We start from the raw sequence: 16,344 nt of genomic DNA, 5'->3' as shown, positions 1-16,344 counted from the left end.
TATGAGGATCTAAAAAAGGATATCAATAGCTCCGTGAAGAAGATAGCTGACTTTTTAGGATATCCATTTTCAGCTGAGGAAGAGGAAGCCGGTTTGGTTGAAGAGATAGCAATGCTCTGCAGCTTTGAAAATCTTAAGAATTTGGATTGTAACAAGGAGGGGGAGATAAACGCCGCTTTAGATAGCTGACATGAAATTAACTTTTCGTAACACTCCAGGCTGGATTCTAGCACATGAAATGTTGAATATCCGTAAAATGATATCTTCAACTGAAGTGGAGCAAAAAAAAATGATCACTTTAAAGAGTTTTTCCAGAGGTTGCAACCAAAGAAGCTTGGAACAGGGGAGCTGCTGGCTAAGTACGCAAGCATTTGGTTTGGTGCAGATTTACTTCAAGCTACATTAACCTTTCAAAAGCACTTCGAAGCCAATGACTCTGACATTATTTTGGCCACCGTGCCGAAACAAGGCACCACATGGCTTAAAGCCCTCGCCTTCAGTATTGTTAACCGCAACAATCATTCAGTTGATGAGAGCCCTTTGCTCTTCTCCAACCCTCATCATCTCGTCCCTTTTCTCGAGACGTATCTGTACAAAGATGGTAATACCGCGAATCCTACTGACTCACGTACCTCATCAATTCCTTCCAAGCAGCATCTTGGATTGTTCCAATTGTCCAATCATCAACCTGTGCGGAAACCCTTTGGATGTATTCACCTCCGCGTTGCACTTTGTGCTGCAAAATCATTTTAGTTCAAGGCCTTCAATGTCTATTGATGTACCTTTCGAAAATTTTTGTCCGGGCATAGACCCGTATGGTCCATTATGGGACCATTGTTTGGGATATTGGGATGCAAGCTTGAAGAACCCTCAAAAAGTGTTGTTTTGACGTATGAGGATTTGAAAAAGGATATAAATAGCTCCATGAAGAAGATAGCTGACTTTTTAGGATATCCATTTTCAGCTGAGGAAGAGGAAGCAGGTTTGGTTGAAGAGATAGCAATGCTTTGTAGCTTCAAAAATCTTAAGAATTTGGACTGTAACAAGGAGGGGGTGATACACACTTCTCTTAGAGCTAAGCACAGTTCTTTTTTCAGGAAGGCAGAAGTTGGCGATTGGGTAAATGTACTAACTCCTTCCATGGCCAACCGACTTGAAAAATTGTTTCAAGAAAAGTTTGGGGAATCAGGGTTGGCACTGGAAGTCACTGGCAAACAGATCATTATTCGTGTTTCATGTGAGATTTCTCATTAGATTGTCAAGCATGTTTCATGTGGATATCTCTCTCCTCTCTGGACGAGCTCAGCAAATCCTGATCAACAGTTCAAAAACAAGCAAACAAAAGAGAAGACCTATAACCTTTATCTTCAACTATTTGTTGCTTATTGCTGTGTATTGATATATACATTAGTTACTTTCATTCAGTTGTTGTATGACCAAAAATATTATGTTTTTTACCATAAATGTATCATATATGTGTGCGCATGCAACTTTTCTTGGGGATTAAACAGTTTACCATATCTTTGCCATTTTCACTCGATTCGCTCACTTCCTTGCTTTTTCAAAGGCGAACTGATAAATATGCTTATGTAATCAGGCTCAAAATGTTGCCTGATTGTAGTATTCTTCTCATATGAAACCACCAGAAAAAAAAGGACGAAAGAAAAGACTTGGGACTCAAATCTCATATTGGATTTTAGTCAGAAGAACTTTTTGTAAATTCTTTTGTGTGTTGTTTTTGATCACTGATGATGAAGTGTATTGTGGTTTTCCTATTTAGAGTTTTTGTTTACCTGAACTATAGGTTAATTAGGGCCTTGTTTGGAACCCAAGTTTTTGGCTTGGTAGTGACGGAATCCACCATTACTTGAGGGGACTATGTTGTCTGCATTTCTTGGTGACATGAGTTTCAGTGCTTTGTTGAGGTGCCTTCCTAAGCTCATCAAATGGATTAGGGGCCTTGCTGTCTGGTTCTTAACAAAAGTATCTTTATCAATGCAATTCTATGTTGATAAATCAATATTCAATGTGATAATGAATATTGTTGTATGCAAAGAGATTAAGAGTAATGACATTTTCAGAATCTCTTTCCTATACCAACTTTTCTTGCCAACCCTGGATTGTTAAAGTTGTGAACATGGAAAAATAAATGGTTCGATGTTTTTCATTTAGTAATTGAAGGGGCTACAGAGCATCCGGGCTGGATATTCTCTTTACATCAAGAATCTAGAAAGCAAGATTTTACTCATTGCTGAAAGGATTTCAAAGGCAAATTTGTGTCCATACTGTACAATGGTTATAAAACCATACACTAATTTGATGACCAGTTGAGTAGTTTCAAATTGTTTCCAGATAATATATGCTAATTGCTCATGAATTACCCAGACATTGATTTTAATTGGAGAAGGAGAAGAAGGGGTGAAACAAATGAGGTCAGGTCTGTGGGCCTTTTAGTTTTCGGTGTTGGTTTGGTTTTAAGGATCGGGGTCAGTGTAGGTATCTCTATTGATCGCAATTGCTTTTTCTTTAAAATTCTGTGTTCTTCTTTTTCAACATATACTTTTGCCTCAGTATTCCATATCAGCCAATGACTTCCTGGATAAAATTAACCAAAAATACGGCTGAAAGTTTTGCATTTGATTGCAGATATTGGACTTAGTTTTTTTTTTTTTGTGATCCAGAGGATATGCTAGCCCCCCACACTCGAGTCACTTTGGACCTGAGGTGACACACCAAACCAGAGGATATGTTAGCCCCCCACAACGTACCCAGTTTAGACGGGAATTCAAGTCTAGAAAAAAATTTGAACTCAGGCCTTTGTTCAGTTCAAGAGCCTGCTTTACCACTAAACTACCCCTTGAAGGCTATTGGACTCGGTTTTCTTTTGTGTATACAAACAAAAATCTTCGCTAAAGTTTCTGATTTATCCGTTTCTAGTTGTGATTATTCGATATTATCTCTGTTTAATTTTAGGATGCTCAATAATATTTCACATTGATAAATAAACACATTAAGCTCTTAGGACAATATGTTTTTGCTATAAAAATGTTGAATAATGTTAAGAAACTCTTTTGCTTTAAACCGACTGGTCTCAAAGGAATTATACTAATTTTTTTTCATTTTGATCTTTTCTTAATAGAGAAAACTTGTCATTTGCTAACAAGTTTTCTTTCCTCTTGTTGTATCCTAAGGGTAAATTGTCTTAATCCTATAGCAAAACTAGGTGTAGTGGGAGCAATTAAAACTTTAAGGATAGTGTTTGATCTTGTCTCAAGAGTTGTTCATTCTTCCCGTTTTATTGTGAGATTTTTGTTTAGAAAAATTTCTGCACTTTTAATGTGCACTTATATTCCCACCTCGCTTCGGATTGAAAGAAGGATTGGAGCCAATCTTATCTACCAAGGTGCAGGTGTTATTTTTTCATGGTTCTGATGACGTATGGGCATTTAATCCAGAAAAGGAGTCCGTCTTGGATTGGACATTGACCAATTACGAACAAAACCCGGAAACTTCTCAATCCAGTACCATGCTATGCTTCCGTGTATGCATGTTGAAAGTTTATCTTGGGTGAACTTCAATCCCTTTTAGTTCTTTGCACTTTTAGACTCCTAGTACTTATTCTAGTATCTATTGTAATTTCAAGATCAGGGCAATGCGCATTACCTATCAAGTCAGGGTATATATAGTATTGATGGTTCTTATAAATTGCCTATCAATAACCCGCCAGTCAACAGCGGATTCAAACCTAGTGCTCTTAACACAAGGGCCAATTTTCTACCCAGTTTAGCCGCATGATGTTTTAGAGAGGCACCCAATTGGCTGTTTTATTGTGGAATTGAGCCTAGTTCTATTAACAATATATTGGGTTTTTCTGCATAGATTGTGAACGTAGTTGTGTGTTAGTCTATAAGTGTGATAACCTCAATTCTTGAAGATTTGAACTACCTTTTAGGGTGAGAAACCTCGATAACACTAAGAGTGGCATTAAAGCATGATTAAAACAATATTTTGCTCTATTAAACAGCTGGCTTTTCTCATATGATCAGGTTGATGATCAAATCTCACCTCAGTTCGGATTGACAAACGTGTTGGAGCCAATCTTTTTTTTTTTTTTTTTTTTGAAACCAAGAACGCAGATGTGTTATTTGACAATGTTTGGAATGATGTATGGGCATTTAATCCAAAATAGGAGTCAGTCTTGCATCTTGTTAATTGAATGGCCAGACAAAACCCGTAATAAACTTATCAATATAGTACTATAATGCATTTGGATGTGTGTTGGTTGAAAGTTTAGCAGTCTTTTTGTGACACGATTCATTAGAGGCTAATTTAGAGCTTTCGGTGAAACTTAATCCTTTTTAAACTTCTCACTTCATTGAAATTTTTTATGTAATTTTTATCATTAATGAAATAATTTTTTCTTTATAATGGTCTCAGCACGCAGCACCCAATTGGCTGCGCCATTGTGGAATTGGATATGGAATATTTATGATCAATTATTTGGGTTTATCACACAGAAGTCGTAAAAATGTAAGGTGTTAGTTTATAGGTGTGTGTAGAGAGGATATTGATTACAAGAAGTTACCAAAAACAACTTTGACACAATTTTATCCTTATGATCAAGTCCAACCAAGAGTTCGATGTCTGGGACCTGGCACAAGTATACAACAACTTAACCTGATTATATGTTCAGATCTCGTAATGTAGCCAGTTTCAGTGATACACTTGACAAGTTTCCAGTTGTCTGGTTCGCTTATTTAGACCAACCAAAAATGGAAGAGGGGCAGGAACGGTACCGTTCCTGTCAATTTACGGCCAAGATTTGGCCAAAAAAGTTGTACGATCCAGATTTCATTTTGTATCTCGATTTTAATAACATGTGTGGGATCTATAAAATTTTGTTCTAAAATTACACGTTGTTATAAGTAAATTACACTATATACAAATAAAGTTATGACATGTGCAAAATGCACATAACTGCTAGGAACGGTTGCACCTGCTCCTGGTCCACCAAAAATACTCATCTTTGAAATTCGTGCTACCAGGCTACGTCTTGTCCATCAGAACAGTAGATGGATTTTGATCTGTGTTTTAAAACTCGGACCGGACCAGCCAGTTCGACCAGTCGAATTGGCCAGTCCGAGTTATGCTAAAAAACCGAGTAAGTAAAAACCCGGTCAAATCCGGTCAAAAATCGGGTTTGACCAGGAAAAAACCGAATTTTTTGGTTCAATCAGCATTTAAAAAAAACTCAAACTTTTTCAATATTATGTTTTGACCCCTAAATTATTAAAAATTATTAATATAGCTCAAATATTTCATACTTTATCAATGTTTTCTTAAAGTTTAGTGTTATTTTTCAATTAAATCCATAATTTTAATTCTAAACTTGTTAATGCTCATTAAATAATATAAATTACTACTTGATTGTTCTAATTTCTTTGCATTTTCTTGTTAAATATATTTGAAACATCAAATATATATAAATGAATATACCTTTATTAATATTAACATGTTATTAGCTATTTTAAATATAATATTTTAATTTTTAAATAATTTTTATTTATGACGTCATTAGATTCAACCCCTATTGAACCCGGTTAAACCCATTAATCCCTAACCCCTGAGCTTGACCGAGTCGATACCTGGTCCGGTTCTGAAAACATAGATTTTGATTATATCCTATGCAACGGTAGCTTGATTTGAAACTGATACAATTCCAATCCTAATAAAGTAACAACACAGCCTTGATTTTTTTTTTTTATGGGGGATTTGTTGTCATGCCCTTTTAGTTTACTAGTAATACGATTCAAATAAAAAAAAAGTTTATTAGTAATATGTGACGTGCTTTGCACGTGAATATATTTTTTGCAATATAACATTTTTTATATACTACATTTTTTTTTTGATAAATTTTGATTGTTAATATAACATATTCTAAGAAACTTTGATAAAATTTTGTAATTGCCAGCCATACAAAATGTAAGCATATAAAAAAAATTAAACATTTGTCTTACATTCGACCATTCATTTTTTAAGATGGAAATTTAGCTAAGTTATTGTCTATTTTACTAGAGTTGCAGTAGAAAGTACGGATTAATTTTTCTGCAAAATATAAAGATTTATCCACACGAGCAATGAAAGAAGACGAATCCAAAGTGAATTTAGAGGGTGCCACTTTTTTCTAAGTATTGAAAGCCCAAAATCTTTCCCGAAATTTGAGACCGCATGCAGCACAATGAGAAGGACGTTTCTACTAGGGGCGTGAATCGAAATCGAAATCGATAATTCAGAACTTTGAAATCGAAATTTTGGTATCAGAATTTTCGACCGATTTCGATTTCGAATTCACCAATTCCGAATTCAATTCGGAATTCGTTAAATTCCGATTTCACCGAATTCATGAATATAAAAATTATTATTATACAAATATTATATTACATATATATAAAAAAATATTATATATATGTGTGAAAACGAAATTGAAATCGAAATAGGAATTCCGATTTCACCGAATTCATCAATATAAAAATTATTATTATAATATAAATGTTATATTATATATATATGTATATATATATGAAAAACAGATTTGAAATCGAAATCGGAATTCCAAATTTCGATTTCGATTTCGAATTGTGTATTCGAAATCAAAATTTCTAATTTGAAAAATTTCATTACCAAATTCGACCAATTTGAAATCGGATATTCCGATTTCCATTCCGAATTACCGAATTCAAAATTGCAAATTCAATTCGAATTCGGTCGATAAATCGAAATTTTTCGATTTTGCACAGCCCTAGTTTCTACGAGTATTTCAATTTAAGTATTTAATAAGTTTAAATTAATGGTGCGACTAACGGTTGCCAGTTAGCAATCGTTTAGAGAAGTAGTTTACTATTAGGCGTTAAATTTTTTTTTAAAATATAATTTATTTGGAATAGTGTTTAAATGTAAGGGGTACAATAATTATAATTGTGCATTTGCAAATAATAAGTTAGATATGTAGTTTAAGTATTAGAATAATTCTTAAACTTGTATACAACATCTCTATGATGTCAAATCAATTTTCAAGTCAAGGATGATTTTATTGAACCAACTCAATCTTTGACTGAGTCAATTTTCTGGTCAAAACAATTTATCTAAAATCTTGCTAAGTACACAAAAGGGGCTAAAGTCAATTTCACTGCTAAAAGTTCTTCCTTTTTCTTCTTTTCTCAAAACCCTCACTCTTTTTTTTTTACCCGTACGATCAATTCACTACTTCTATTAAATGCTATATTCCAAGTACCAAGAAATCATACATATATTATACAAAATCTCTCTCTCATGAGAGCTCCTTTCTCTCTCTAGTAGAGAACTTTTTCCCCCTCGTGGGTGGTTAAACAACTTTAGCCTCCAAAATTTAAATTTCCCATAGTTTGGCTGGTCATATCTCCTCACATTGCGAGCCATAATCTTAAGTGATCTGTTCGCGGTGATTAACAATGGATAATTTTCAGGATTCAATCACTTTGATTCTGGTTTTGATCTGTGGTACCTGAGTTTTCCTATTCGTAGGAGTCTTATAGCGGTAGCATCTTATTAACCTTTAATTGCGAAGCTCGGCTTGCGTTAGGTTGTGCTCAGATCTTTTTTAGTAGTTTTGTTTCTTTCTCTAGTACTCGTGTCTATTCAGATTCAGTGATACTCTTTGCTGTTGATTTCGGTTTTCAATTTCTAGTGGTAGATCGTCTGCTTTCTGGTAGCCGTTTCTGCTAACTGTTTTTGCTATTTTTCTAGCTTCATCTCGGAACTGGAGAGCTGAAGTTCGTGGCCTGTGATTTGCGGCGAGGTTCCCTGGGTATTGCATCAATGGCTGAGGAGCTGGAAGAAGTGTTGAGGAAATTTGATTTGTCAGAAAAGGAGGTGGCAGGCATTCAAATTGAAGGGGAAGATACTTTCCAGGGGGTGGAGATCTGTCGGATGAGCATTATTGGCAAAGTGATTGGGGAAAAAGTGGCAAATATCACAGGTATTAAGAGCTTTACCAGTAATATGTGGATGTTTGCCAAGAACGTGAAGGTTGTAGAAATAGGAGTTAATTTGTTTCAGTTTATATTCATAAATCAGAATGATATGGACAGAGTTTTAAATAGGAGGCCATGGGTGTATGATAATTTACCTCTTGTTGTTATCCCTTGGAAGGAGGGAATTGAAAAAGATGCTAAAGCTTTTAGTAAAACTTGGATTTGGGTGCAGATCTAGAATCTCCCAATCCATTGGATAACTAAAGAAATTGGTCGTAAGATAGGAGGAGTTTTTGACTTAGTTAAAGAGGTCATCATTCCTAATGGTGGGGGTAAAGATGGTAAGCACTTGAAAATCTTAGTGGAAATTGATATTGAACAACCATTGCTAAGGGGAACTACGGTTAGGATGAATGGGGCAATGAAATGGATTGAGTTTAGGTATGAGAGATGTCCTGATTTCTGTTATTGTTACGGGAAGTTGGGGCATAATGAAAAAAATTGTAAAATGAAAGGCAACTATCTGGATAGGGAAACACAATTTGGAGCCTGGATGCGAGCTAGTAATGCTAGGAGTCCAAAAAAACAAAATAAAACAGATTCAAAATATGAAGGGGATGCTGGAGAGTTTATTAGGACTAAGGGTAATGGGAATGTGGTTAACAACTTATTTTTGACATGGGGGGGAGGTGAGGACACCTAGAATGGGCAAGAGGGGAAGGGAAGTGCGAGCAATACAATGTGTAAGGGAATCCTCCCAAAGGATGATGCTGTTGAACAACACAGGACACTCTGTGTGGGGAATGAGGGAGGAGAGGGAGTGGGGGGACAGGTAGGGGATAAGGAATCAGGTAAACACCCGAAGTTGGGAAGGGAGTCCTCAGATTTCAATATAGAAGGGGAGGGGGAGCTGAGTTATGGTAAGGGGAGAATGGAACAATTGGAGAAGGCAGAGGATGACACTATGTGGATTGATGGGGGGCAGGAGGAGAAAAGGATGAGTAAGGGCAGGGGAAGGGAGGAGGGAAAAGGAAAGGGTACTGGGAAATATAAGAGTAGTAGGGGATGGAGGAGGTTGGTGCAGGAAGTAGGAAGGAGAGTGCCTTTGGGGGATAAAAACTCTGGAATGGAGATAGAGAAGGATTCTGGGAAAAGGAAACAGGGGGACACACATGGGAAGGAGAATTATGGAGAGCTGGTGAGGGGGGATCAGAAAAAGCTTAAGGGGATGGAAGGGGATGTGGGTAGAGAGGATCCTCTGAAGGTGGTGGAGCCCAACCTTAATGGGGCTCCCAGCCCTCAATGAGAGCTGTGGTGTGGAACTGTCGAGGTGCTGGGAGCCCCTTGACAGTTTCCCAACTTGAGGAGGTTGTGAGACTCCACTCCCCTGAGGTAATTTTCTTAGCTGAAACTAAAAATAAAAAAGATGTTATGATTAAGATGAAGAGGAGATTGAAGTATGATAGTCTGTTTGTTGTTGAACCCAGAGGTAAGGCTGGAGGCTTGGCTGTACTTTGGAGAAAGGAGATAGAAGTTAGGAGAGTTTTGTCCACTGAGTTTACTATAAAGCTTAATGTGGTAGGGAAAGGGAATGAGGCAGATTGGTGGTTTATTGGGGTCTATGCTAGTAGTACTGATCAGGTAAGAGCACATCAGTGGAAAGTTATAGAAAATAGATCAACTATATGGGGTTCGAATTGGATCCTAGCAGGGGATATGAATGATATTATGTCTGGGGATGAGAAATGGGGTGGGAAGCTGAGAAGTGAGAATAGTTTTAGAGATTTTAGGAAATTTGTTAATGACAACCAGTTGATAGATATTGGTTATGAGGGGATCCCCTGGACCTGGTGTAATAATTGGGAGGAGGATGGGGAGGTCAAGGAAAGGTTAGATAGAATTCTGTGCAGTTGGGATTGGAGAAGGGAGCATGGTAAAGCTAAGTGTGTGCACCTGCAGAATGAGGCTTCTAACCACTGTATGTTGCTCTTGGATACTGAGCCAAAGCACAGAAAATGGAAACAGAGGTTTTCCTTTGATAAAAATTGGGTGCAGCATAAGAAGGTTAGGGGCATTATTGCTTCAGCATGGGGGAAACAGCAGAGGAGGTCTAGGGGTTTTAGGCTAAAACAGAAAATTAAAGAGTGTAGGATGGCATTGTTACAATGGAGGAGGCATTACAATGCCAATGCTAAAACACAAATATGGAGGATAAAGAAGGAAATAACTGAGGTTCATAGGGGACAGCAGGAAGATAAAAAGGGTAGGTTGAGTACCCTGAAAAAACAACTCACTGAGGCTTACAGGTAGGAAGAAACTTACTGGGGGGCAAAAAGCCAGAGTGCAATGGTTGAGGGAGGGGGACAGGAATACTAAGTATTTCCATACGGTGGTAGAGGGGAGAAGGAAAAGGAACAATATATCTACTCTGCAAAGGGAGAATGGTACTTGGTGTGAATCGGAGGGGGAGGTGGGGAGAAATTTCTAATATTATGATGATTTTTAAAAAAATTCTACAAATGGGGTATTTTTTGTATGGGATTCTGTAAAAGGGGTGTTCGCATTTATCAAATGCGAGTTCCTTGAGCTCGCATTTACCAAATGCGAACACTCCCTGAATTTTCCAACAAACAAAATACAAAAAAAAAAAAAAAAAAGAGGTCGAAGACCTGCATTCAAGGAATGCGAGGTATATGACCTCGCATTTAAGAAATGCGAGGTAAGGTCTTCATCAAGCGAGTGATACACGCCTGCTTCGAGTTATCAGAGAAATGAGGACGAAATTGTTGATAACAACGAAGGCCCAAAATGGCTCTCTCTACTCGTAATCATATCTGGGGTTACACTCTGGTCTGTCTGGGGTTATCCTGCATTTTTGTGCTCAAGCAAATTGTATTTCATATATAGAGTTTACAAACACTAGACGGCAACCCAACTTCCAAACCTTGATATATGAATAGCTCTGGAAGCGTCATTTCTTCCAGCCACATTCTTGCCTGCCTGCAGTCAACCGTTGCTGGAGATTTCATCCGAAATTCAGCTAGATCCCCAAGGATAGATTCTCAAGGTGTCCGAATTAGGCTAGCTCATATCAAAAGCAGCAAATAACAAGAAGGCACAGGCTGTCAATGTCCCCAAATTTAGAGCTCTGTTAGTTCCAGTGGAAGATGAGATCAATGAATTACCTCAGCAATGGCGGACAACTGAGATGCTTGGACTGGTTCTACCTCAGCAAAAGAGAAGAGAAAGTGACCGCCAATTTCTGCAGGCTACGAAACATATTTTAATTGGGTTTCAGATTGAGTACCTCGCATTCCAAATCTGCGAGCTTTCTGTTGCCTTTTTTACTTTTTTCCAAAGCATTTCTCATTTTTTCTGGAACACTAACCTCGCATTTGTGAAATGCGATGTCTATGAACTCGCATTTCACAAATGCGAAGACCCTCATGCTAGAACTAAGTTCAAAAATTGCCCCCCTTGTAGAATAATTTTTTTTTTCCATCACAATTTTAGAATTTTCTCGGGAGGTGGGAGATGAAATTAATGTGTATTTTGAGAAACTCTTCACATCCAGTAATCCAAGGCAGGTTGATGCAATACTCAGTGGTATTCCTCAGGTAATCACAGCTCAAATGAATAACAAGCTCACCAAACCAATCTCTGAGATGGAAGTCAGGAAAGCTGTTTTTTCCTTACATCCCAATAAGGCCCCTGAACCTGATGGTATGACCCCCTTTTTCTTTCAGCATTTCTAGGATGTAATTAAAAATGATCTTATAGCAGCCATATCTAGCTTCTTTCATTCTGGTCATTTACTTAAGGCTATTAATGAGACTATTATCACCTTAATTCCAAAAGTTAAAGCTCCTATTTCTGTGTCCCAATATAGGCCCATCAGTTTATGTAATGTTGTGTATAGAATCATTTCTAAGATCCTGGTTAATAGATTGAAACCTTTTCTGCAACACTGCATTAGTGGTAATCAGTCTGCTTTTATTCTTGGCAGACAAATCATTGATAATATTGTGATTACTCATGAAAGTATTCATTGTTTAAATCATAGACGAACTGGATCTAATGAGTTTATGGCTCTTAAACTAGATATGGCTAAAGCCTATGACAGGGTACAATGGCCTTTTGTAGTCAAGATAATGGAAAAAATGGGTTTCTGTCAGATTTGGATAAACTGGATCTTTAAATGTATGTCTTCTGTTGTATATTCTTTTAATGTGAATGGTGAGAAGACAGGTTTGGTTAAGCCTTCAATTGGTATAAGGCAGGGGGACCCACTATCCCCATATTTGTTTTTACTGATGTTTGAGGGGCTCTCTAGCTTGCTGAAGCAAGCATTGGGCAACCATTGTCTGATTGGATTAAAGATTGTCAAAGCCAGTCCTGCTATTTTCCACTTGTTTTTTTGCAGATGACACCCTTATCTTCTGTAGAGCCAGCATTAAGGAGGCTGAACAAGTGAAGAGGATCTTGGAGTTGTATGAAGCAGCATCAGGACAAAAGATTAACACAGATAAGTCATCTGTGTTCTTCAGCAAAAACACTGAGGAAAGCAATAATGCAGAGATCCTCAGATTATTAGGGGGAATGAAGCAGGTGGACCAGAGTAAGTATTTTGGGCTACCAATGGTGATTGGCAGATCTAAAAGACAAGTCTTCAATTATATCAAGGAAAGAGTGATGGGGAAGATCAAAGGGTGGAAAGAAAAGCTGTTGAGCCAGGCTGGGAAGGAAGTGCTGCTAAAGTCTGTGATACTAGCAATGCCTGCCTATGCTATGAGTTGCTGCAAGCTGCCTAAGAGCTTATGTCAGGATATAAGTGGTGAAATGGCTCGCTTTTGGTGGGGGGAGAGTGAGGGGAAGAGAAAGACTCACTGGGTGGAGTGGGGGAAGTTGGCTGAAATAAAAGGGAAAGGAGGTTTAGGCTTTAGGGACTTGCTGGATTTTAATAGTGCCATGCTAGCTAAGATGTTATGGAGAATTCTGACACAGCCCAATCTGCTATTAAGCAAGGTGTTAAAGGGGAAATACTTCAAAGGGGAAGCAATTTGGAAGACACAGATAAAGGCAGGGGACTCTTGGATATGGAAGAGCATTATGAGTGCAAGGGAGGTGATGGAAAGAGGGGTTAGGAAGAGAGTTGGAGATGGCACAACTGTGGATATCTGGAAAGATAGGTGGATCCCAGGTGAAGGTACGGGTATGGTAGCCACTCCAATGCCTGCAGGCTGTAAAATCCTAAAGGTACATGAACTAATTCAAAACGGAAAGTGGAACAGAGCAATGATGGAAACTCTACTTAGTGAGGAAGACTGCAGGAAGATAGAAGGAATTCCAATTAGTTTATGTGCAGGGAAGGATAAGTTGGTGTGGCCATTTACAAAATCTGGGCAGTATTCTGTCAAAACAGGATATATGCTGGCCAGATAAATGAGAGGGGAATGGAGAAGGAAGGAACAACATGAGGCTAGTAATAGTAGGAATGAACCTAATTCTAAAGCTTGGAAGGTGCTGTGGGGTTTAGGTATTCAACATAAACTGAAACATTTTATATGGAGATGTTTACATGGTGTATTACCAGTCAATGAGGTGATCAAAAGGAGAATTGGTAGTGGGGAGGATAAATGCAGGTGCTGTGGGGAGGGGACAGAAACCTTGGAGCATATGTTCTTCTTTTGTAGACATTCTGAAAATATATGGAAGGCAGCTCCAATTGATTGGGGTGGGCTTAAAGAGTTTAGGCATAGTTTTTGGCATTGGTGGAATAGCTTGATGGATGCACAAGACAGAATAGAAGGGAAGAACCACATTGCTTTGACTGTGAACATACTTTGGCAGTTATGGAAATCAAAGAACCAAGTACAGTTCAATGAGATGAGCAACTGCCCAGGGAGAACATCAGGTAAGGCTGTGCAGGAGTGGGCTGAATATAATGAGGTGAGGAATGGGGCTGATAATAAGGAGGTAATGGAGAAAGAACAGGGGGCAGGGATTAGCAGATGGTATCCACCCCCTCAAGGCTTTATAAAACTAAACACTGATGCAGCCTTGGGTTTGAAGGATAGGAGGATTGGGTGGGGAGTAGTGGCCAGAAGGGAGGATGGGGAGATTGTGGGGGTTTGGGCAGGGGGGAGAGCAGAAATGGTATCCCAGCAGTTGAGGAGGCCTTAGCTATCAGAAAAGCTGTGATAAAGGCTAAACTATGTGGCTGGAACAAAGTAGAGATACAATCTGATTGTAAATTACTGGTGGACAAGCTCAGGGGGAGGGATGTGGATGATCCAGTCACGAGGACTATTTTACATGATGTTCTGATTTTAAGCCAAGATTTTGATACGTGTCTTTTCTCTTTTGTTAAAAGAGGGGGCAATTGTGTGGCTCATAAGCTGGCAAAATTTGCCATAAGCTTGTATGATGAAATTAGTTGGAAGGATTCCTTTCCAATTTGGCTTAATTGTTTAGCCAAAAATGATGTAGGAGCAGTTGCTCCAACAATGTACTTTCCACTTAGCAATAAATCTGTTATCATTTGGAAAAAAAAATTAAATGCTATATTCCAAGTCAGGAGTGACCGTCACCAGCATCATTTGTTGCCGTCTTTAACGTTGTCGTTGTTATCACTACCATCATAATCGTTCTTATACTCGCTGTTGTCATCAATTGACAGTCATCGTTACAAGTCATTGATTAGACAATTTTTCTCATTCCGTAAGTAGTCACTTTTTTAATATTATAAACTATCAAATTAAATAAAATCTCAAATTTATCTTGGATTTGTAACTAATATATTTCTTAATTTGTTTTTAACCTAGGAATTTTGGCAATTTTAAAAAGCAAATGATAATTTTTATTATTAGTGAACAATACCCTCTACGCAATTCTCATTTTTCCTTAAGTTGTGCCCTACTTTGTAAATATTAACTTCTACTTTGACCTTATAGGAAATTTTCCCTAAACAAATTTAGAAAGGAAAAAAGAAATAGGAGAAAATAATAAAGTAATAACTAAATAAGACATTGAGACTTTCCAATTGTCTTCCCTTCCCTAACAATTTTGTTACGTTCTTTAATTTGCTGGCATAATTGTTTCTCCAAATTCAGATTTTCGCATCCAATTTACAATGGAATCCCCAAATTTGCCGGAGCCAAACCAAGTAACGGATAAAAAAATTAAATTGCCCAAAATCCCAAATCAAATTATTCCTGACTTCAAGACTACCAGTAAAATCATTGTGTCGATTCAAATGTGTGTTAGTAAGTCATGGCAGTCTCCAATATCTGATCCCAAATTCAGTCTCAAAACCAACGTTTCCCGGGCAATTTTCTGGAGTGGAATCAGCCCATTTCTATACTCTGTGAACCTTGATCTTCTTGCTGCAAACATCCTCAACCCATTAGCAGAAAACCCATGTTCTCCTAATCAAAACCAACTAATTCTTGGTTCTTGTAGCGGCTTCATACTCTTCAGCTATTCTACCTCAATATACTTATGGAATCCCTCCATTAGATCTTGTAAAGAAGTTCTCCAAATTTTGTTAGTCATAGTTTCTTAGAATATATTATATTAACAATCAGTATTTAGCAAAGAAATTTATCATATAAAAACTGTTATATCATCAAAAAATATATCCACGTGCAAAATACGTGGCATATTACTAGTACTAAGATAGGTACAAAACACGTGGCACATTACTAGTACTAAGGAAGGTACAAAATCTTAATTATGCACTGCAACAAAAATGGCTTTTAACGACATTTAAAAGTGTCAGTATAGATAATTTAACCTGACACTTTATCTATCCTCACACCTAGGGCGAGTGTTGTCCCTTCCAATATGGGGATAGACTCGTACTATTCAACATGTCAAGAAAACTATGCTGTTATAACTTTCCATCTGCCAACAAAAATCGCTTTTCTTGATAATTAAAAGTGTCAGGATAAGTATAATACAATATTAAAATATCGAATTCTATGCTGACACTTTTAATTGTCAGGAGTTTTTTTTTTTTGAGATAGAAGCAACCTGCAGGTAGTGCTCCCTGCTATACATTCCGTCAATCAGAAACCCAAAGGACTTTTAAAATTATCCCAAAGAACAGAATGCATATAAGATAATATGCTATGATGCAAAAATCTAGAAACATCAAACTTGAGTAGTACCGTGATTATGAGAACTGAAAATGCCAACTCCCATAAGCAAGAGGAGATTTGTCATCATGTTTCATACATCAAAAGCAGAATGCAAATGAGACTAAATGATATACAAGCCAACACACAGTGGAAAATCTCAGAATAAATGCAAGCGCACATTGTTTATAGCAATA

The 16,344-nt window shown here is 37.5% G+C and overlaps 2 protein-coding genes across 2 annotated transcripts; both read left to right on the top strand.

Annotated features, from left to right (window-relative positions):
- Positions 1 to 9,311: 9,311 nt before the first annotated feature.
- LOC113780128 lies at positions 9,312 to 13,451 on the top strand. Its single transcript, XM_027325944.1, has 3 exons — positions 9,312 to 10,315; positions 11,584 to 11,732; positions 12,433 to 13,451. Exons 1-3 carry the CDS (start codon positions 9,312 to 9,314, stop codon positions 13,449 to 13,451), a joined length of 2,172 nt encoding a protein of 723 aa, XP_027181745.1.
- LOC113780127 lies at positions 13,452 to 14,192 on the top strand. Its single transcript, XM_027325943.1, has one exon. It carries the CDS (start codon positions 13,452 to 13,454, stop codon positions 14,190 to 14,192), a length of 741 nt encoding a protein of 246 aa, XP_027181744.1.
- The last annotated feature ends 2,152 nt before the right edge of the window (positions 14,193 to 16,344 follow it).

Source organism: Coffea eugenioides, chromosome 8 (assembly GCF_003713205.1).
Source record: "Coffea eugenioides isolate CCC68of chromosome 8, Ceug_1.0, whole genome shotgun sequence".
NCBI lineage: Eukaryota > Viridiplantae > Streptophyta > Magnoliopsida > Gentianales > Rubiaceae > Coffea > Coffea eugenioides.
The sequence above is the reverse complement of the archived record's forward strand: the minus strand, read 5'-3'. Positions and strand labels throughout refer to the sequence as shown.

Excerpts from the sequence above, each read along its gene's own strand:
- LOC113780127 (XM_027325943.1), top strand. The coding sequence starts at position 13,452 with ATGAGAGGGGAATGGAGAAGGAAGGAACAACATGAGGCTAGTAATAGT.
- LOC113780128 (XM_027325944.1), top strand. The coding sequence starts at position 9,312 with ATGAGAGCTGTGGTGTGGAACTGTCGAGGTGCTGGGAGCCCCTTGACA. Across the intron at positions 10,316-11,583 it reads CAACTCACTGAGGCTTACAG|TAATCCAAGGCAGGTTGATG; the intron begins GTAGGAAGAAAC and ends CTTCACATCCAG. Across the intron at positions 11,733-12,432 it reads TAAGGCCCCTGAACCTGATG|ATGACACCCTTATCTTCTGT; the intron begins GTATGACCCCCT and ends GTTTTTTTGCAG.